The sequence below is a fragment of the Talpa europaea genome (assembly GCF_964194135.1).
Source record: "Talpa europaea genome assembly, chromosome: 6".
Classification (NCBI taxonomy): Eukaryota; Metazoa; Chordata; class Mammalia; order Eulipotyphla; family Talpidae; genus Talpa; species Talpa europaea.
In genome coordinates, this window is record NC_140072.1 from 130,102,729 (window position 1) to 130,124,936 (window position 22,208).

Sequence of the window (22,208 nt, forward strand, 5' to 3'; positions counted from 1 at the left end):
CTGTGTGAAGTCACTTCTACTGGAGACTGCAGCCTGGAAGAGCCTGTGTTCTAATCTGGTTTTTCTATCATCCATATGTGACCCTGACCTGCCACTTGGATGAAAATACCTCAGTTGTCTGACTTTGCCAATTGCTTGTTTTCAGAATTTAAAAAGGTAGAAGGGCGGAAAGAAATCCTCAGAGCTGAACATCTAAGTGGCTAATTTTCCAGCGTCTTTGATAACTGTGAGCATCAGAACTAAATATTCTCCCAAGGAGTGCCATGATATTGAAGTCACTTTATTAAAAACAGTTGTGTCTGCAAAACAGTCAAGAGACTCGACTTTACAGCCAGAGATGACACTGAGCATGCTTTTATGGCGACCCACAGTCTTCAAGTGGGGCCTCTTGATTGATGAGTGACTACCTGCTGATAAATTCTCTCCTTACTCTCTCTCCTGGATTGGACTTCATTAAGCAATTTATCACTGACCTTCAGACTTACATGTGGGATTTCCCACCACAATAGTTTTTGGAGTCATTGGAACTTGGATTGATTTCACCATTTAACAGAAACCAACAGAATCCAAATTACTTTACCATCATGGCTTTGAATGTGGCCCCCGTCAGAGATACAAAATGGCTGACATTGGAAGTCTGCAGACAGTTCCAAAGAGGAACATGCTCACGCTCTGATGAGGAATGCAAATTTGCTCACCCCCCCAAAAGTTGCCAGGTTGAGAATGGAAGAGTAATTGCCTGCTTTGATTCTCTAAAGGTAAGATAATGCATTTTATGTGGCATGTCAATTCTCTATTGAATTTTCTAACAAAATGCTTTTCGTTGTAATTTTAACGAACTTTAACAATCATTTCTAGATTTTTTTTTTTGGTTTGGGTGACTCTTAGGAGATTCTCACACAAATATTTTCATATCAGGCATATACATAAATTTTTTACAGATCCATGTTTCAATTAAAAATACATGACAATGTATTTTTGGTCTGGCGTGACATTCGTGTACCCAAGAGTTTTAAATCAAAGTCTGGCTTGTGACAACTGAAGATAAATATTTTATTAACGTTTGATCTTCTGGAGGTTATAGAAAGGTGAAGACATTGAATGTGTCACTTTTGTGTGTCAGTGACTCCGATTCACCTCTTGAAGAATTTTCTTCTCTTGCGGCTTGCTTTCTTGACCAAGGGCTTCGTAAAATTCTTCTTAACATGCTTTTCATTCTCTGACAATTTCACAGTTCTGTCATCACTAACAAATTATTAAGCCCATATCCAGTAACTTTGACAACCTACTATGTGTAAGTTAATGCTTAACAGATCACAGGAAGAGTGAATGTGGGACAAGATGGTTCCCCTGATGATTCCACTAACTGGTAGGGAAGTCATTGTGATACCAGGCAAAAAGGGACCCATGTCTAAAGGCAGAAGAGAGAAGGGCTCCTGTTGTGGGAGCATAGGAGGCAGAGGTGGCTTCCAGCGGACTGTCTGAAATATGTCTTTCGAGGCTGTGACACTTGTCTTGTCTACTGAGTTGGGTGGAGCTTGGACTTGAAAATGAGGGCTTTAGGATGAAAGATTAATTGAAGGAAATGGGTGTGATTAAGCCTATAAATCTTTGAGATCTGTTTAACCCTAAAATTATGGATTGTGAGAATCCTAGATTGTGTAAGATGACATCATGATATTAATTTCAATGGAGATCAGTAGTTTGCATAGCTAAAAAAAAAAAAGAGCTTAATGTTTTCTTCTCTGTAAAACTTCACAAAAAAATAAACTAAAAATGAGTGATCTATGATTTGAGAAATCATAGTTTTGTGAGTTTACAAAATGGTGACCTTACCCTAGTCTTGGGATTGAAGGGACTGGGTATGTTTTGGGGAAAAGTTTCATCTTAAGTAAGAAAATTATGTCTTACAAGATGTAAGTCAAATATTATGACTTTAAATCATATATTTAAGTCTATATTAAAGGGAAAATTTGTCAATATACTAAAAGCAGAACAACATATTTCTAGCCCAACAGAAGTCTTCAAAGAATTAAAATTTTAAAACCTAGATATGTTATTTACCTTACTAACCACTCCTGTTTTATACCTTGTTATTAAAATTTATGAGATTTTACATAAAATGATGAATTTTTTCACAGAATTATATTTTTACACAGAAATAAAGAGGTGTATAAATCACAATTCATATAAGCTCTAAGGCACATTTTCATTTCAGTTTTATTTTGCTTTTGGTCAAAAAAGTTAAATATACGATTATTCGATTATTCCATGATTATTCATGATGGGAAGCAGTGTAGATTAAAAACTAGATCATAAGAACTTCAAGGTCCAGAAAGAGGCCAGAGGCAAGAATTCGTTTTCCTGGTCATCCCTATTCCTTCATTTTATTAACCCCAGCTGCCTCTGGTTGGATATTTCACATCCAACCAACATTTTAGTAAGTTTCATAAAACTTTTTCTTTTTAAGTAGGCAGAGAAATAAGTATTCTCCACCTGTATTCAGGCCATGTAGCTCTTGAATTATCAACAAGAAAAAAAACCCTCATTACCTCTCTGTGGACTCACTGGGACCACAGTTGTTTGAGAATCCCAACATATGGGGGAAGAATTAAGAACAGTTAGTGTGAAAATACCAACGAAGCCCAAGAATCAGGAACACTGTTCAGAAGAGAAGCTTGAAAAATCACGTGTCTAGTAGAGCCATTTTCAAGTGTAGAAGGATAGTTAAATATTGCCTTAAGTTGTCTGTTGTCTTTTAGAATTGTAAATTTCTAGGTTATTTGAGTGTGAGCTCTTGTATTTTAAAAGTTGTCAAACTGAAAAGAAAGCAAAAAGAGCTCACAGGCACAAGAGGAAGACAGACCTGGTTCTAAATACCTGTTCAACCACTTTCCAGCGTGGGGCGGGTAATTTAACCTCTCTTTGTTCCCTCATCAGTAAGCAGCTACTGGCCAGAGAAACTGACTAAATGTGCAGAGTGCCCAGTACTGAGCCAGCACGTCCACCCCCTCACAGTAATTATAAGCATAATATATCTCAACAGGACCTGGCAAATATAAATAGATACTCCAGGGCCCCGCTGGTGGCGCAAGAGGTAAAGTCTCAGCACTATGAAGCAGTCTGCAGCCACTGCAGCATGAGTTCAATCCCCAGCCAGGGAGATACCCATATGGCACAGCAGACTTCTCCTGTCCCCCCCACTCAGTGTATTTAGGATGATGCTCCCCCCAGCAGTGTATTTCAGTGGATCCACCTGTTCTGCTCCCCACTCTGTCTCTGATGAATCCTCTCATGCCTCCCCCCCACCCGTCTTACACCCCAGCTCTTGTATGCATAATTAAATAAAACACATCTTTAAAAAAAATAGGCACTCAAAAAGGGTAGCTAAGACAAAAAAGGATGCTGCTGCTGATGATGATGATAATGAAGTTAATTGATTTATTTCAAAAGGCTGTCACTCAGTGGAACCAGCCTGCAACCAAGGGCTTCAAGGACCTTGTGGTCTGACACACAGGGCTTGAAGGAGCCTGGCTGGGACAGAGTCTGACTGTAGCATTTGAGACAATAGGATATAAATATAATTGATATAAATGAAATGATGTTATGTAAGAGGAAATATGTAATTCCTGATCTGCCCGGTTACTACAAAGGCTAATAGGCCTATGCCACGCCAGGTGCAGGCTGTAGCGGCAGGATGGCACAGGGCAGGATCTCTCTGATCCTATGCAGACAGATGAAGGAGAGTCCTAGAGCCCTCCGTGGATTTTTAGGCTTCTATTGAGAATTTACCAGTTATATGACAAGTAGGGGTGCCGGGGGGCCGGGAGGCTGGCAGGCCTCAGCCCCCAGCGAATCTTCACTCTTCCTGAGCTCTCCAGCATTCTCTTGTGGACTTTTTCTCTTCTTGTTCTTCTTTCTCTCCTTCCTTCTCTTCTTCTGGCCGTTCTGGCGTCCCCATGACGCCGCCCTTACAGGCCCAGTCTCAGCCCAGGTATACCCATCTACATTTGCCCACACTGCACTCCAGGTGCCCACCACCAGGCATGCATTCAGGACCGCAGGGATCCATCATCAACGCTGATGGCGGGAGGGCAGAAAAGCCTGACAATCATTTACCCTCCACAGGCCCAGGCTGCACTGGGTGAGGACTGGCGGCGGCAGTTCCGTGCCCCTCATGCCACGGGAGCCCAACACAGCAAAGCCGTCAGCTTTGATGACGGGCTTTACAGACATCAGACTCTTAACACGTGCAAACCCTTTTCCTCTGTGAGTGGTAATTCCTCAGTGATGCAAACTAGTCATGGCATTAATGGAAATCCAGTTGAAGGCAGACATCTTATTGTTGTTGTGATATATTCCCAATATTTTCTGCAAACACTGTGGAGTAATTTTATTCAATATGCAGAAGGAATCTGTGTTGGCCTATCAGTGCAAAGACAAGTCAATTGTGAGCCTGAGATCATCCCTGTTTGTTTTTGTGATGAGTTAATTTGTATACATGAGTAAAACGTCCCTAAGTACATACTAAACAAATGTGTGGGTGTTTGGAAAAGAGATTTGCCGAGGTCTTTGGCAAGAGAGTTGTCCATATATAAATACTTTGATAAAAGATGTTCCAGAAAAAGCAACATTCTTACAGTGATATTTGCATTTTATTCATCACTATTACCTTATTGCATTTTATATGTAACTACTGGGCAAGCAAGCGTGTGTGCCTGCCTGTGTGAGCTTTTTTAACACCAACATTATTATGAACAATGGAGTTGCTTAAATCTTTTTGGGAAACCCAGATTACATTCCAGAACACAATGTTCTGCAAGTTGGGTTAACCTGACAAAATAAAATTTGCTCTCTGAACAACCAACTCCCTTGGCACTAAGGCTTTGACCAAGCTAACCCCACGCCCACATCTTTCTAATTCTTAAAGTCATTTCAAACCTCACGGTGGAGATACCTGAAATTTTTCTTTTTCAGGTTCTTTATCCTGTTACCGATAGGAATTCATCTGGATTGTTTTTTAAATGGAAACATGTGGAAGGGAGTAAGTGAATTAGCTTTAACATTTATTGAGAGTAAAGGTTTCTTCAGCTTTTCCCACTTTCACAGAGTATTTCATCTATTGCATAAACATTTGAATTCCAACTCGGCTTTTAAAAAAGGAGACAATTTAAAAAATCATATTGCTCATTTTGGTTAAAAAGACTGTCCTAGAGTATTTGGGGAGGCAGTTAGAGCTTACATAATATTTCATAATAAAAATTGAGAGACAGTGTGATTCTTTAAAACCTAAGCCAGAAATTGTCCCTCTGCTATTCAGGGATGCCAGTGGGGTCTCCCGTCTTACCCCAGTAAAGACCAATCCCCACCGAGGCTGTCTCAGCCCTGTGAGGTCTGCCTCCACCCCATCATACACTGGCCCCAACCCAACCCCCTCTAGCCACCATCTCTTCCTACCCCCTAATGTAGCAACAGGCTTCCAGCTCAGGACACGTACACTTGTTCTTTGCTCTACCTGGAACACTCTTGTCTCAGTTGTAAGAGCAGTTCGTTCCTTCACTGCCTTCAGGCTCCTGATCAAAAATGCCAACTTACCGGTGAGGCTTTCCTGCCAATCTCTTTTCAAGTCATAATTCCCCTCTGCTGGGCTCCCACTCACTCATCATCTTGCCTTACTATTCTCTGTAGCACTAATCTCCATCTGACGTCCCATAGGCTGTCTTGTTTCTGTGCCTTCCTGCTCCTTTCTGCTAGGTTACAAGCTCCTGGTAGAGAGGGTCTGAATCTGTTTTGATCACTGTTGTAACCCCAGAGCCCAGAACAGTGTCTCGAGCACAGAAGGTACCCTGTGAATATTTGTTAAATGATAGAGCCTGTTTATCAAGAGAGTGTTCAAGCCTCTCAGGGCTACCAGGCTGCAGGGGTGCACAGCACACCTGGGGTGCCTTTCTCATCATTGTCTGTGTGATCAGTGTCCCCCTGGAATTGTGCAGGGCACAACCTGTACAGTTGCATGCAATGGCCTAGTGCTCTCAGCAGGTTTTAAGAACAGGGAGCACTGAGCAGGAATTGCAAAACGCCAGGTGTCACTCGGAAAATGTGATGCCACACTGGCACGTTGACAAGTCAGCATTTGATTTTCTCTGAAGCTGTATGTGGTTTAGAAACTACTGTTATTACTCTCTCTTTCCAAATTTCAAAAATATAAAATAGTACATTCTTCTCATTTATCTATAGGATGCTAGCTCTAAGTTGACTGATGACCAAAAAAAAAAAAAAAAGGTAGCATTCATATTTATGGACGGAAATTTCCAAATAAAAGTAGTAGATAGGTGATCAGTTTAGACAGATTTTCAAAACGTATCCAAAGAGGTATCAGGATATGTCTTAGTCCTTTAACTTTACTTTGCCACCAGGGCTCTTCAATGGAGGCTAAATCTTTGCAGAAATCACCACGGTGTTTTTTACATTATATGCCAATCTTTTACTGATGGGAAAATAATCTCAGTTATTTTGCTAGCGATAGAGCTCATTGTAGTCATGTTGGGATTACTCTTCGCCAGGCACTATTCTGTACCTTCCAACAACCCTGTGTGATAAATGTTATTCAGTCAGATTTACAGATGTGGGGGTAAGCAGAATTTAAGTCACTCACTTGTACCAACTTTATAAATGCCCGAGAAGGGAACTGACCCCAGGTAAGTGTGACCGCAAAGCTGGTACTGTCAATCCCTCCTAACTGCTTTTATAGAATAAACCACTAATGTAGTGATTCTAAAACTCCTAATTGCTTAATAATACTCATGTTCAGCAAGTTTTTTATATTGAAGTGCAAAACGCATTCTAAAATAGGAGCCCCCAGGAATAAACCTGTTTAGGTATGAGACAAATTCTTTAAAAAGAGGGAAACTGTGAGAGAAAGCAAGGCACATGTTGTATTTATCTTTGTTTGTATCTTTATACAAATATTATGCCATCACTTACTAGATCTCAGTAACAGAAATGGTTTTGGTCCAAGGTGTTGGGGTGTGTGTGTGTGTGTGTGTGTGTATCTGTGAGATTCTGAAGTACATGATTTCAGGTGTCAGAATGTAATAGAGGGCAGAACAAGATCATCCTTTAAAAATTCTTGACCCCACCAATTGTCATCCCTGCAGGAGAGGTCCATGGCTTCTGCCCTCCTGGGCAAATCAACCACTTGCCCTTCTTTCTCCTTTGACCGTTCATGTGTCTGTAGAATAGTTTGCTCCTCTCATTGTATGACCCAGTAGGAACCTATAAGCTTCCCACAAATAAGATTGTATGTGATTTGCCTTTGTGTCCCAACCCCAAGTGTGGTAGTTGAAACACACCAGAAAAGCAATAGTAACCACTCAAAGAATGCATGAATCAACAGAGGAAGCGCATATCTTTTCCAAAAGACTTATGATGATCGTCAGTGATCTACGGACCCCAAACTTCTTTGCCTGGCTGCTCACCATTTTCTTTAGCACCTCTGGTTCATTTTGCAAGCCTGGCCAGTCTCTGCTTAGAATTCTCTCCTACTGGAAACACCCATTGGTATAATCCTAGTTCTTTTATCACTTGAACTGTCTGTTCTCATTTTACCTCTAATGGCACCTTGCTCCCTAATGTGGATACTATCCCGGACTCAGTATTGATCTTTCCTCAGTCAGGTTCAATGATTGACTCTGAAAAATCTATGTGCACTCAGGTATTCGATTCTTGATGAATCTCATATTGGTGTGTGTGCCTTTTCCAGGCCAGCGTTTCACCTTCAGCTCAACATCCTGTGTGAACAGTGCATTGCCACCTGAGTCCATCTGCTTTGTCCTGCCGCCACCCCAAGCCATCACCCCACTTGACCCCCATATATTGTCCCCCAAGCATAAAACCTTAGTTTTGTCCTGAGTACCATGGTAAATACTCCCAGTTGCTTGTTCTGGTGGTAAGGAAGCAAAATATCTTCATGAATTAATCATACCTGTGGAATCTTTGCCCAGAAATATGGCCATACTTGTAGATTATGGGAAACTATCTCAAGAGTTTCATGTTTGCCCTTAAAAACTTCCTATGGATGACGAGTCAAGAAACCCTCATCTGCAGAGAAGCCTGACACATGAAAGTGGGCACAAAAAGACCAGATGGATTTAGAGATACTTTCTGGCTCATTCCCAAATTTGCTTATAGTCAGGGTCAACTCCAAATCCTTCCAAATACTCAAGATCGTCTATTCTAAGGAAGGCAGGAGCTAATTTTAGCTTCTAGGACAAGAGGAAGACCATTGCTCCCTGTCTCTGAGCTGGTGGAATCAGTTGCAGTGTCTTTAAGAGGAGTGAGGATTCTGGAGGAAGGTTTGCATCTGTCTGTAGTCTCACTCAGGAATAGCACATCCCTGCTAGGTGCGGGGAATGCCACTTTCCTGGGGACACAGCTTACACCAGCAAGACATCTGTATTCTAACCCAGTTTCAAACAAAGAGCTAGACTTGATAATGTCTGTATCAGTTTCCCAGGACAGCCATAGCAAAGTGCTGCAGAGAGAGAGTGGCTGAAACTTTCTCCCCAGTTCTGGAAGCCAGGAGCCCAGCAGATCCACGGTTAGGCAGGACCATGCTCCATCCATCCACAGAGGCCCTGTCCCTGCTTCTAGAAGTCCAGATGTGCCTTGACTTTGCCTGAATAACCCCAGTCTCAGCCTCCAGCTTCAGGTCTCTGTGTGTCTCCCTTCCTGGGGCCTTCCCTCTATGTCCATCGCTCCCCTTCCTACAAGGACATCAGTGGAGTTTGGTTAGGGAACAATCCGTCTCTGTGAAGACCTCTTCCTAGATGATTACATCTGCAATGACCTTTTTCCAAATCAAGTCACAGTGTGAGGGACTGGGGATTAAGACTCCCATGTACACTTTTGAGAGACGTAATTCAAACCAGAGCAACAATATTGAACCTAGAAAGCATCAGAAATCCAGCACTCTAGTGTAATGTCATGGGCCCAGACTAGGTTTCAGAATCCATCTCTAACACTGCCCTAAAGAACCACTAGTCATCACACGACTTGACCAGGGAGAGGGGGCTGACATACTCCAGTCTCGGGTCCTGAGAAGCAGTGACGAGCTGGTGTTCTGTGATCACAGAACACTGTGGTCCAAATATGTAAGAGCAGATTCAACGTAATTCATAGAGAAAAATGACTAAATTTATTTTCCCCTAAAAATTAATGAAATAAAATATCCATTTTACCTTTAATTATACTCTTTAATAATTACATTCGCTTAGTATTCACTTCGCCTTGGGCAGTGATGCTAACTTGGTTAATCGTGTAGCTGTTCTTATGAAACTATTTCTCACCAGAGCTGAGGGGGAAAAAGCACTTATCATAATAATGGATTTGTTTAATATCCTATTTTTTCTGAAAATGGAAATAGCATTTTGTTTGTATCCTTTATTTTTCTTTCAAAATTTTGTTTTTTCTTTTAGCTAGCATGTTTTTTAATACAATGGTAAAATAGGAAGCAAAGATTGAAAGTAAAAGCTTTGGTGTAAGAACTGCTATCTGAGCCCTGACTTTCCCCTGCATCAGATCACCAATCTGGGTTCCAGAGGTGTCATCAGTAGATATTTGTTCACTCATCTTTAAAATTCATTCATTTACTCCCTCACTCATTAATTCATTCATTTACTCCCTCATTCATTCATCCATTCATGGATACATTCAGTCATTCATGCCCCTTAAACTAGAGGTGCAGACTCAAAATCTGCAGGAACCAACAAGTAGAAAGTGACGTGGCACTCACTCTTAGGGAGACATGGGATTCACTGTAGCCTGCAGAGAGTTAACTAAAGAGCGCATGATCCAGAGAATGACAGCAGCTGCCACTTGGCCACCCAGAGTTGTTGCCTGCCTTTGAGAATCCAGGGGATTTTTAAAAAGACCCACAGATTCAAACTGTGAAGTCCCCAAATTTCTAAATCTTAACGACCAATTATCATTTTGACGTTCAAGCAAAACACATCTACAGAATGGATGCAGCCTCAATGGCCTCACTTAACCTGTAAAATAACTAATATTGATCATGGGACAGGCACCGCTAAACACTGGGAATGAAACAGCATCTACCACTTCTTCCATCAAGAGAGAAAATTGAGGGCAGAGTGAACTCATAAACTTCTCTTAATTGTCCTTGAGAGCCTTTGTTCACATTGCTTAGATGATTTACATCCTGGTTTTCCCCTTACCTCACTGGCCACAGCTTCTCTCTCTCCCTTCCTGAATCTTCCCCCACCCCTCCTAACCTCCAACTGCTGGCAACTCTCCATATTTGGTACTTGAGCAGCTACTTCCATTTGCTGGTGCCCACTGTGGACGCCTTTCTCTTTGTACAACTCTCAGGTACAGCCTTGCCTCAGACCTGTTGTAGCAATACTTCCTGGTCTGTCTAGCTATCAAAAATCTGGACACGCTAGATGACCTCTACAAATGCAGTCGTCATAAACATTTTCCATACACTGGTGATTCCTTTATTTCTATCTCCAGGCCTGATTTCTCCCATGAACTCTAGACTCAGGCATTCAGTTGCCCACTTGACATCTCTAGCTGAATATTTAAGTGACATTCCCAAATTAATATGTCTACTAATAAATTCCTGATACCCCCTTCAATCCATTGCTCTCCCGGCACCCAGTCTCAGTAGATGATACCATTCTAGCAGTTGATTAAATAAAAATCTTAAAACTGTTTGACTCTCTTAGGATTACCACTGTAGCCAGTCCGTCAGCAGATTCTATTCTGTCTTCAAAGATACCCTAAATCTGAGCACGTTTCAGCACTTCTGGATGAGTCCCCAAAGCACCGTTCTGACTCATGGACCATTGAAGTAGTCTAGAGTAGCTCCCACTACTGCAACAGACAGAGGGGCCCACAAGTCTTGCCAGTCTCTTCCTCCAGAATTTCTAATACATGTCCATTTCCTATGTGAAACCCAAGGTCCTTCATGTCCCAGGCTACCTGGTTCCACAGGTCAACCAGGCTCTCCCTAACCTTTGTGTTCCCATCACATTGGCCTCTTTGTTCCTCAGGGCCTTTGCACTGGCTGTTCCCCCTACCTGGAATGCTCTCCCACCAGATAATTGCATATCTCAGTACTTTACTTTAGTCTGCATTTTGCTTAAATGTCACACATCTAACCACAAAGTACACCCAGAACTTATCCTAAAGGATATCATCTATGCGTCTCTTCATTGTCTGTCTCTGCTTATAGGTTAAGCTGTAAAGGCAGGGGGTCTTGTTCTATCTCTGTACCTGGCAGCTGCTGGTCCCTGCACAGTCATATTTGTAAGTGCCTGAATATACCCTTCAAACCTACACTTTTAAATATCATTGTACCAAACAAAATTTAAATCATTTTTCTGGTTGCATGTCAAAGTCAAAGGCTTTGTACAAATAAGCTCTTAGGATTACAACCCAAAAGGTGTTTCTAGGTCATGTTCATGTTTCTGGATGTGCTAATAGGCAGGTCACATAGGGACTTGCTCACAAGTGTCAACTAAGAGCTTTTAAAGCTCACAGAATTAGCTTATTGCACCACCACGGAAAACTTAAGTGCTTTCAAAAGCCTGACCCTGAAAATACCTGTTGGGTGTTTTTGCTCATTTACTGGAAAATGAAGACACTGAAATGCATTCGGATTTATTTGGTCTTGCTTTTGATCATGATAAGAACACTTCCCATGAGATCTACCCTCTTAATAAATGTCTAAAAGCACAACACAGATTGTTAACTATAAATACAGTGTTGTGGAGCAGATCTCTAGAACTTACTCATCTTGCATGACTAGAACTGTGTGAAATACTTTTCCTCACGAAGGCAAATTCTTCAGATTTTAGAGTTGCTCTTTTATTTCTAGATTGTTTCCTTTGAATTTTTTTCTGATTACCATAGCTTTCCTTTTTGTGTGTGCGCGATTTAACTGATGAGTTTGACTCTTCGCTTTTCTTTAATATGGGCAACTCTATGAGTTCCCCATCCTTCTTATTCAGTATTATTGCCCCATGAAATCCAGAGGTAAGAACCTACCCATTCTACTACATGACCTGCTGTCCCGATCTTCGGACTCAATCCTTTGAGTAATACACACAGGAAAGGATTTGTTCCCAGAAAGTCCCAGTAGGTCCACCTGTTAACTGAGAGGACCTAAGAAGTTTCTGGAGCCTCTCTCAGAAAATGGTGATAATTGATCGATCAAATAAATTAATTTTCATTGGAGGAGAAGGGGGGAAGTCTGATCAGAGATCTTGAGATTTAGAACATGTTTGTGTCGTGGTACAGAAGCACGAGGCAGCTGACATTCAAATGCCAAGGTCTCCTCCCCAGCAGGGGGCTCACCCTGGGGTGGGGGGACCAGGGTTATTCTGGGAGCGTGCCAAAGACATACTTTATATGTTAACAATTTCCCTATGAACTGTGTTCTATTATTCATTCTACAAATCATCATATCAAATAGCATGTTCTTTCCACTTGTTTTGATTCAGTTTCCTCTGGCTCAAAGATCATTGTTCAGTGTGTGTTACTCTTTCTTAACACCATCAAGACCAAGAAGAATAAAACCACAAGTCAGAAGACAAAGTCTCCCTCTGAGCACCCACCTTTGGGATTTATGGAGTGAGAAGATATTGACATAATTTTTTGCAATCAACCTTATCAAGCCATCCAGCCTGATCAGCCAACATTTGGGGCATATAACTGAGAGAGATTTCTTAGGACTGAAGTCTTATATCCATAATGAATATTAAGCCTTCTAGAAGATGAGATGTTGTCAGGAGAGAGAGGAAAGGAAAATGACTCAGAGGCTTTAACCTAGTTAAAGCAAAACAAAATGACTACATTCAACTTGATGCCTGTTTATATTTCATTTAGATGGTGATCATCTTACTGAAACATTTCTCATTCTTAAAAAAAACTATTGCTTATAATTTGGGGTTGAGTAAATGATATGGAAGCAAAGAACATTAGTAATCAATCTTAATACAAAACCTTCTTTGTTGAAAAGTAGTGTATGGTGTATATATAGGCTTTTAAAAATGGCCATCTGGTCCACATCTCAAATCTCATTTGGAGGAATATTTCAAGTGCCCACAGCTCTTAGCAAAATCATTAATAATGACGCCAAAGTTATCATTTCCACACCTGCCATGAAACTAAGTACTGACCCAGATGCTCAGGATCTAAAATTAATCAGCAGCCCTCATTTGAGAAACTTAATTCACATCGCTTTTCTCCCATCCCCATTGGGCACTTGGTCGTTAACAGCAACTGTGAGATCTGGAAAATATTGGGATAGCAGAATTCTTAATGAAAAATTATAGTAGGTCTGATATGTTCTAAGTAAAACATGTAAAGCTGAGGGGCAAGACATGCAGTTCTGGGGAGCGCCAATGTGCTCTGTCAGTCATTCTACAAATTGTCATTGTGCAAGTGCTAAGCTGTGCACTAAGTGCAAGTGCTGTGTTTGGTGTCTGAGAAAGATACCTTGTTCCTGGGGAACTCACACTGGCGTGGAGGAAACAGAAGAAAAGCAAACATGCTAATCGAGTCATCACAATTTATCCAAACTGCCTCCATGCATGAAATACTGAGTTCCCACCAGCGCGAGGCATTGGGCAAGGCCCTGGCAATTCAGCGTGTGATAAAAGCAGACAGGTTTCTGGGCCGCATGGGGACTTCACTCTAATGGGAGTGACAGAAATAAAATGGACAGAAACAGCCCCCCTCTCCAGAACACATCTGCCAGCTGTGAGAAGTGCTCAAGAGGAAATAAGCAAAGTGCTTGGGTAGAAGCAATGTGTTTGGGAAAAATTTACCCAGGGAGGGTGGCAGGGGATGCCTGCCCCAAGGAGCTGCTTTCTGAGCAGAGACCTGAAGGATGAAGAGGCAGCCAGGTGAAGAGAGAAGTGCTCCCCAGGTGCAGGGAAGAGAAAGCACTGAAGCTTGAAGCGAAACAACAGGCCAGTTTCTGCAAGCCAGAGACCATGGTGACTAGAGCATCCTTGGTCAAGGGGAGAGAGAACAAATAAGAGAGAAGCTGTGGGCCCTTGAATTTCATGCTAACTGCTGAGATCTAAGCAAGGGATGCCCCTTCTCCTGTGCTACTCTCCCTGAAAGAGGAGTTGCCGAAGATTCAGTTCCAGAATCTGCATTGTCCAAACTACCAAGGCTACCCCCTGGAGAGGTGACTGCAGAGAGAGGAGTATGTGGATGTAAAGTATATTTTGGAGGTAGAATTATTTTTGTAGCATGACAGCTAGTAAAATGACCAATTAATACGCATAGCTCTGCATGCCTAGACTGTGTTCCATACTTTAGACACCTGCAGTGGATGGTTAGAAGAGGGAACTGACCCTTTCCTCTTAAGAGAACATTCCTCCTGGCCATTTTTAGACTACAGGTCACTTTGTTCTCTGAGGCTCTTCTCTCTGTGGTCACTCAGGAGCTGGGTGTAAACCAGAGTGCCAGGGGAACCTTGGTTTATTAACTGAGCAGCTTTGCAGTTACATAAAATTGGATGCTTCAGTACAAAGTCCCTCTAAATATATCTCAAGGAATCAAAGCTCCGATTATTTGTAATTCTTCTCCTGGTCAAGTCTTAAGATTGGTTTGAATCTCAAGAAGTTTTTCATATACCTTTAAAACACAAATTTTTATTTGAATATTTTTTTCCAGAATTATTTCATTTTTAGAATTTCTATCCTTGTGAACAAAAACCACAAACCCCAGCATATTCTTACATGCAGTTTAAACCCACTTCTCTAGTTACATTTTAGAAAGTATTGCCAAGATTCAAATTTTTCTCTCATACCCCTCCCAAAATCTAAACTCTATACGTGAAATAAAAGTAACTTCTCATTAAGTGGTTTAATTTCTTGGTTTTAGGTTTTCATCTGATGAACCTCTTCCAGACTTTCTTTTTGTCTCAGTTAACTATTTCATCAAAGTTTTCAATTTTATTACTCAAAATAATTTATTTTACTCTGTGATGTCTTCATTTTCTCTCTAAATGTTTTTTTAAAATACTTTCTATTTTGTTTTCCTTCAATTTTTCCTTTGATTAAATTTGCCAGGATTCTTTTTTATTTGAAGAACCTGCTCTTGGTCTTCTCTATTAAATCTACAAAAGATAAATTCATTTTTTCTTGTTATTATAGTTCTTTATTTTTATCTTTATTATTTTATTTATCTAGCTTTCCTTAATTTGTTCTGTCTCACTCCCACCCCAAATTTAGTTTTCATATCATAAATATTTTTTAAAGGCATGTGGGGCTATGAATCAACAATGAAACAGCTTAGGCTGTAGCTCACAGTTATTTGTTAAATAATGTTCCCATCTTTGTTATTTTCTCAATAATGTTAAATCTTGGGCCTCCCCCCATGGCACAGGTGGTTGAGCGCTGCGCTGTGAAGTTGTCCGCACACTCTGCAGCACGGGTTTGATCCTTGCCAGCTGGGGAGGGTCCCACATGGCGCGCAGACCTCTCCTGCTGCCCGCTGCTCCCCTCAGCAGTGTATTTCGTCAGTCTGCCTGTTCTGCTCCCCGCTCTGTCTCTGGTGAATCCTCTCACCCTCCCGCGCATCTGGCCTGCACCCCAGTTCTTGTGTAAATCAATCAATCAATCAATCTTTTTAAAAAATTAAAATAATGTTAAATCTTGTTTAAAAATGTCCTTAAAGTTGTTATTTATGCAACTATTTCTAAAATGTCCAAGTGGTTTGGAGTGTTTTTAAAGTTTCCATATTAGTTTCCAGTAAGATTTCACTATTTTGATAATGTTGTGCAATATTTTAATTGCAATTTTTTGAAGTAATGTTGGTTTACAGTACCATGTATGGTTCAGGGGTTCAGGTTCATACCTCTTCAGATGCATGTTACCATACCACACACAGCCACCAAGGCCCCCACAATCCACCACATAATCCATCGGGTCCCTTCCTCCCCTGCTACTACCCCTCTCCCCCGCCTTTGGCACACTCAGTTCTGCTGTCAAGGTTTCTAGGGTTGGTTTGGGTTTAGTTCTGCCTGTTGATTCGTTATTTCTTTATAATGCACATAAAATTGAAACCAAAATTATTTGTCATTCTCTTTCTGACTTATTTCACTTAGCATCATCCCCTTCAGTTCAGTTTTCACTTCAGAAACACACTGTAATATTGCAGTGTCCAGCTTGGCTTAGGTGTCTGCTAATGGTACATGATGCTTGAGAACATGCATTTCCTGTTCTTATGTGCAAAGTTATATCAGCACACAGATAATTTATGCAAACATTAAAGGATCCATGTGCTTTATGTCTTATGTTTTTGTCTGCCTTGACCCACCACTGAGTTATAGTAACGCTTGAAATAGCCCTTCTACCCTGGTGGTCCCTTGTGTTTCTGACACCTTGTGCTCTTCACAGGTGATTCCAAGTGATTTTGTGCTTAGTGTCTCATGACTCCCATGGCTGTCTATGGTTCCATCTTGTGTCAGTATACACCTGACATTTGGTCCAGTTCACTCTTAATTTAAGTGTCTCTACCTGCTTTTTTTCTCTTCATGCTTTCCTGATCTATCTTGTATCACCCATTTGTTTTCAACCTTACGGAAGCTTTTTGGTCTCATACTAGCATCATTTCTTTGAATTTGACCTTTAATGTTAATTTTGAAATCTTATGTATCTTTGATAGAAAAGAAATGTCTATGCAACTACCTACTGGACTCCTTCATCCTGATTTTGGAATGTCTATCAGAGACTGCAATGCCCTTACTGTAGGCTTTGTCAGGTGATTGAATTTTACCAATAGAGAGAGATAATTTACTTTTGGTGCTTCATATGAACTAGAAACACAGTAAATAGCAATATCTGACATCACCAAAAGATCAGGTTTGATGGAGGAGAGACCAAATGTCCCCCATGAACTCTATCACTTAAACCTAGTAGAAGGTCATAAGCAACACAGAAGAAACTTCCTTCAAAATAAAAAGTCTTCTTACCCTAATCTTAAAATTTTCCAATTTATCTCCCATTCTCTGTTCCTTTTGTCTCTCGCTTCTTCCTCTGCCTCTCAAACCCTCACCATCAGTGACTCTGGGTTTCATATTGAGGCATGTTTCCTGGGAGAGACATGCAATGCAAGACTTGGTTCTTGCTTGGAGGATTTTATAAATTAACCAAGGAGACAAAGCTATGCCAAAGTAACAACTGAATATCAAACTATTTGGTACTATTTATTAGTGGACAATACTTTTTGAGAAAATAGGAAGAAGTGCTAGCTGCAGTAGGCAACCAAAACATATATAAGAGAGTGTTACAAGCAAGATAGAATTCAGCTAATGAATGACAGAGCTTCATGTCATGTACCCATATAGGTGGTTTAAACATATGACATGTTTTTTCCCTTGGGGACTTCTGGAAGCACCTGTTCAATAGATCTGCGTACAGATCTCAGGGTTGGTACTTTTAGAAGTACTTCAGTGATTCAGATGCATGGCCAAGTTTAGAAAACATTTATTAAGCCTCCCTGAAGTTCTCACTTAGTTTCTATTTGTGTTCTGAGGTTTCCATAAGGCACAAAGACAATGGTAGCTCATCGGTACCATTTTCAAAGTCAGGATAAAAAGATCGGGCACCTGTCTCACTCCCTTTGACTTCGTACTGCTCTGCCAATTTAATTGTAATGTCCAGCAACACAGGAGCCTGTAAGTCTTTAATCATACTGTAAACTACAGCTGATCCCAGTTATTACCAGTTTGAAATATTATGGGATCACTTGGAAGAGAAAGAAATCCAGATGTGAGAATATGGGAATGAATGAATGAGCTGGAGAAAGGAAGGTTGAGATGAGATACAAGCACCCTCTCCAAAATTTCAGTCGACATGTTGATGAACTTGCCCTATGTGGAAAATAGTCCCGATGTAAGAATTCTGTAGGAAGACAAGTATTTGTTCAAGGTGAAGAAATGTATAAAAGTTCCTATCTCACAATCTGCTGAAATAATGCAAGTGTGAGGTTTGTATTGTGTCCTTAAAAAGTGCTTTCTCTGTCCCAGATATTAAAAGACAGTCTCATGCAGAACTAATTAGTAAAATGGCCAATCCTAGCCCAACAAGAGAAGTTTTCCCTGGTGTCAGTATTGGAATAGGTAGGTGTTGCCAAGTAAATATCTATGGTGCAATGGGAAATCATTTGTCTGAGTTGATTGTATGGTTCCTAACACCACTCTTGGTTCATCTCATTGATGATAAGTATTCCCATGATTGTTTGCTACCTATGAGAATGATGTTGAGCTGCAATTTGCACAGTTCCAATCTTCATCAAACACTAACCAGCTGCTGTTCTGTGCCATAATGTGCTCAGTAGAAATGCATGTTTGGCCCATGCAAGGGACGACAGGAGAAGATGAGGAGAGCAGGATAATTTGGGGATCCATAAAACTGATAGAGTTCAATCTAGTAGGGTCCATGGAGTGATGGGGGGGCACATTTAATCATGAACTCTTCAACTTGGGAATGACTAAAGCCAGCATTTAAAGACAGAGAACAAAGTTTAAATGTATACTTTAATCATAACTTTCCATTCACTGTCTCCTAGGAAACAGACAAACTATATCTGGACAGTTTAAAAGTTTGATCTCATTTACAAAGGGCTGCTTTACATTATAAGAACCAAAGAACTGTTATTTGTCAAACTCCTACATTAAACAGCTGCCAAGATCTCTTATTAGGTTTTCTCAGTAATGATGACTCAGTATATAAAATAAGTCATGGGACCCTGTCAGATCCTATCCACACTAAATAACCGAGACCCTCATCTCTTCTTTGTTTGATCTCTCAGTCCCAAATCATAATTTTTAAAAGTGACTGGTTTTGATTAATTTCTCTTTCTTCCTGAAAGATTTAGAATTGCTTTAGGTAACTTTTTATTAGCCAGTCCAGGACATTTGTGCAACAATATAATTAACAGCATTTTTAATGAAAATGATGGCATATTAATTGGTAATTTGGGGATGAGTGTTCTTCCTAATTACTTATTAACCTTTAAATCAAATATACACCAGGGAACAGAACAAGATTCATGTCTTTGAGTATCTGAAAGCTTTTTCAAGGTGCTTTTTATAAAAAGAATCCAAGGAACTGTGTTTTTCTCCAGAGAAAACTCAAAATTATATCAGGAGCTAAGTATGGCAGGATGCTTAATACATTAGTATGCTAGAGATGTTTTTTGTGTATTTATTCCTGAGGCTTCAGTGAAATGGCATTCATAGAAATAGGGTTTAATAATATAGTAAAGATGATGCCATCAACTTTTCTTTATCATTTAAAGTTGTAGCTAGTTGTCAAAGGTGTTTAAGAGAGAAAAAAGATGGTTATTTGTTGAGATGGTCTGTATGAACGTTGCAATATACATACTAGAAAATGATGCAAGCTGCACCCTCAGAAGATTTCTAAATCTTTAACCCCAAATATCAAGTTTGACTCCATAGATCTGAAAAGGCTGCATAGATAAGGCATGGTGTGAGTCTGACTCATTGCCATTTAAACAATAGGTACATTTAATTGGTTGAACATAAACTAGATGCAGAGACAAATAAAGGTATTTCCGAGGACAAGAGTTCAATTTCATTTTCTCTGACAGAAATGGGTCTTCTCTGGGTGCTACCTTTCTCCCAGTTTCTGTTTGGCCTTTAGTTCTACCTGGCACTGTGAATAAGAGTCAAGACTCGAAGGTCAAACTTGCTCTTCATTCCTGGAGACTCATTTTGTACCTGTATATTACCTGTACCTATACCTGTGCCCTAGATTCTCTCTCTGTGTCTGCCTTCAGCCATTGATCAAATGTATTTATTTAGACCTGACATGTCTCAGGTTCTGTCCTAGGCGTGAGGCTGCTGTTGTTAAGACACTATCTCCGCCTTCAAGTTGCTGTCTTGGGACCAAGGGAGACAGTGGAGGGTCTGAGATGATATATCAGACGATTGACATGTGCTATGATAAGTAGCAGGACAGGTATGTCTGTGCCTAGAGCCTGGTGAGTCCTAGGGTACTGGGGTTGGAAGCACACTGCGGTTGGCCAACGCAGACTGGGGGTGGGGGAGATTGAGGAGACCTCTCATCAGATTTGACTGGGAGAATGGAGGTGGTGGACATGCCTGGGAGGGTGGAATGTGCCATTTCTGAGTCTTCCCTGTAACAACACAAGGCCACCTGTCTGCTCAGCCCCCGCCATCTCTGTCATTTTGTTTGTTTCATGCATCTCCATCTTCCCTACCCCCTTATTGGGTCATCGAGAGTAGGTAAGGACCAACCACCCACCTGTCATGCAGCAATAAAGAATAAAACACTGCTTAAAGGCCAGGGGTTGAAGGAAGGAATATGAACATTCCTTCTTGTACATGCTTTGCTTCTCTGTTCTAAGAGGTCTGTCTACAGTCTCGCAGAAGTTGTGGCCCTGCTCACCAGTCGAAAGAGATATTAGCACGACAGTACGCCCATACATGCTTGCTTTCAAAAATAAATGCATAGATAAATAAAGATAGTGGACAAATGGAGGACAACAATAGCCAGGTGAGCTGCTCCTGCACTGAGTAGACACTACATATTGCCCATTACACCAGCCATGTGCAGGGTCTTCTATGTTGTTCCTAAAACAAGCCTGGAAGGCAGATTCTTAAAACACATCCTGGAACAGTCTTTGGCACGATGTATGCCTCCTTCTTGAATAAGTGAATGAACCCATATTTCTGCCTGCTTGGGTCTGTCTCTCCCCTCCTCGCCTCTTAAATTAAGTCCCTTGAGGACAGGGACCTCATTTTGTCATGTTCTGTATCCCAAGCACCTAATGAGACTGGCACAGAATATGTATTCATTAAACACACTCTTCTAAAAGACGAGGAAGCAGTCTAGGTAGCTTCCAGTATTTAATGCAAAATCACCCACACACTGGCATGAGTGGAGGCTCAGTCTCTTTTTATTCCCCCACATCACAGCAATTGCGCCTGTCCTTCTGCACAGTCATTCCTTAATCATCTCAGACCAGCTCAGATTCCAGGCGTCCTTCTCTGTCCACAAACCACCAAGTGCTTTTGTTGAAAGGACTGAGCACAAAAGCAGAAATTGGTGAATAATTGCCACCTATTATTGTGGCAATTATCAGCTTTCCTAAAGAAATCATTTGGCGGGGAGAGGGTGGGAAGTTTTATTCCTCCTGCTTGCACTGAACATGCACCCGAGTAGCTCCGAAGTAGCATCCCTCTCAGCTGCAGGGGCATCAGTTGGGGAGAAGATCCAGTAGAGTGTCCTCAGGATTTATTTACATCATTAAAATGTAACAAGCTCGCCAGTGTATTACTCCTCATCATCTTCATATCTGAGGTCACTGGAAACCCCAATACGTATGGGCACTCGTAGCGTGAGGCCCTAGTGAAATACGTGATTTAGTGAACCTGGCTGCTTTGGGGAAAGGCAGAAGGAGCAACAGGCTGATAGAAATTGCAGGGTGAGGACTGGAGATTATGGCACTTGGATAGTCACATGACGCAGAGTTTCACAAGCTGTGATCATTCGTAATCGCAGTAGGTTATCACGACCGATTTCAGCTTATTTTCTCTTTCTAGTTGTAGATGCTTTTGATTCTTTCTGTAATAATTTTTCTATTTTCCCCCAGTATATGGGCAATATTGCAGATTGCTAATATTGGCAATAATTTAGGAATTAAGCACTCTCCTATGCTTAATTATGTGGAAGTATAAATTGGCTTAGACTTTTTAGAGGACAATTTGCAGTACAAATTCTACACTGGAATGTTCATATTATTCAACTCAAAAATTCCATTTCTCAATATTTTGTACTATAGAAATACCTACATATGTCAACATATAGGGCTTGGACGAGGATGTTTGGCCATTAGTATTATTAATAATAGTGAAAACTAAAAACAATCACAAAACTTACCAATAAAGTAATCCAGAAAGGGAGTTGGTTAAATAGATCATTGATACAATGAAATATTATGTGACAGCTCACAAGTAAGAAGATATTATTATATCTATATATCATCTATAGCAACACATATACATCTGCTTTGAACAATATCCAAAGCATATTATTTAATAGGAAAATAATCTAGTTGCAATATTTTATACACTACTGTTTGTATTTTAAATACATTCTAAGATATATTTCCAT

General features: G+C 40.7%; 1 protein-coding gene across 9 annotated transcripts in view; it reads left to right on the forward strand.

Annotated features, from left to right (window-relative positions):
* Nucleotides 1-584: 584 nt before the first annotated feature.
* Nucleotides 585-22,208, forward strand: part of MBNL2 (muscleblind like splicing regulator 2) — a gene marked incomplete at both ends in the record, with an annotated part of 101,409 nt that continues 79,785 nt past the window's right edge. For all 9 annotated transcript variants that reach the window (XM_084235709.1, XM_084235710.1, XM_084235711.1 and 6 more), the window contains one exon: nucleotides 585-758. In XM_084235709.1, the coding sequence (XP_084091835.1) occupies nucleotides 585-758 (174 nt within the window). The remainder of the gene's footprint in view (nucleotides 759-22,208) is intronic.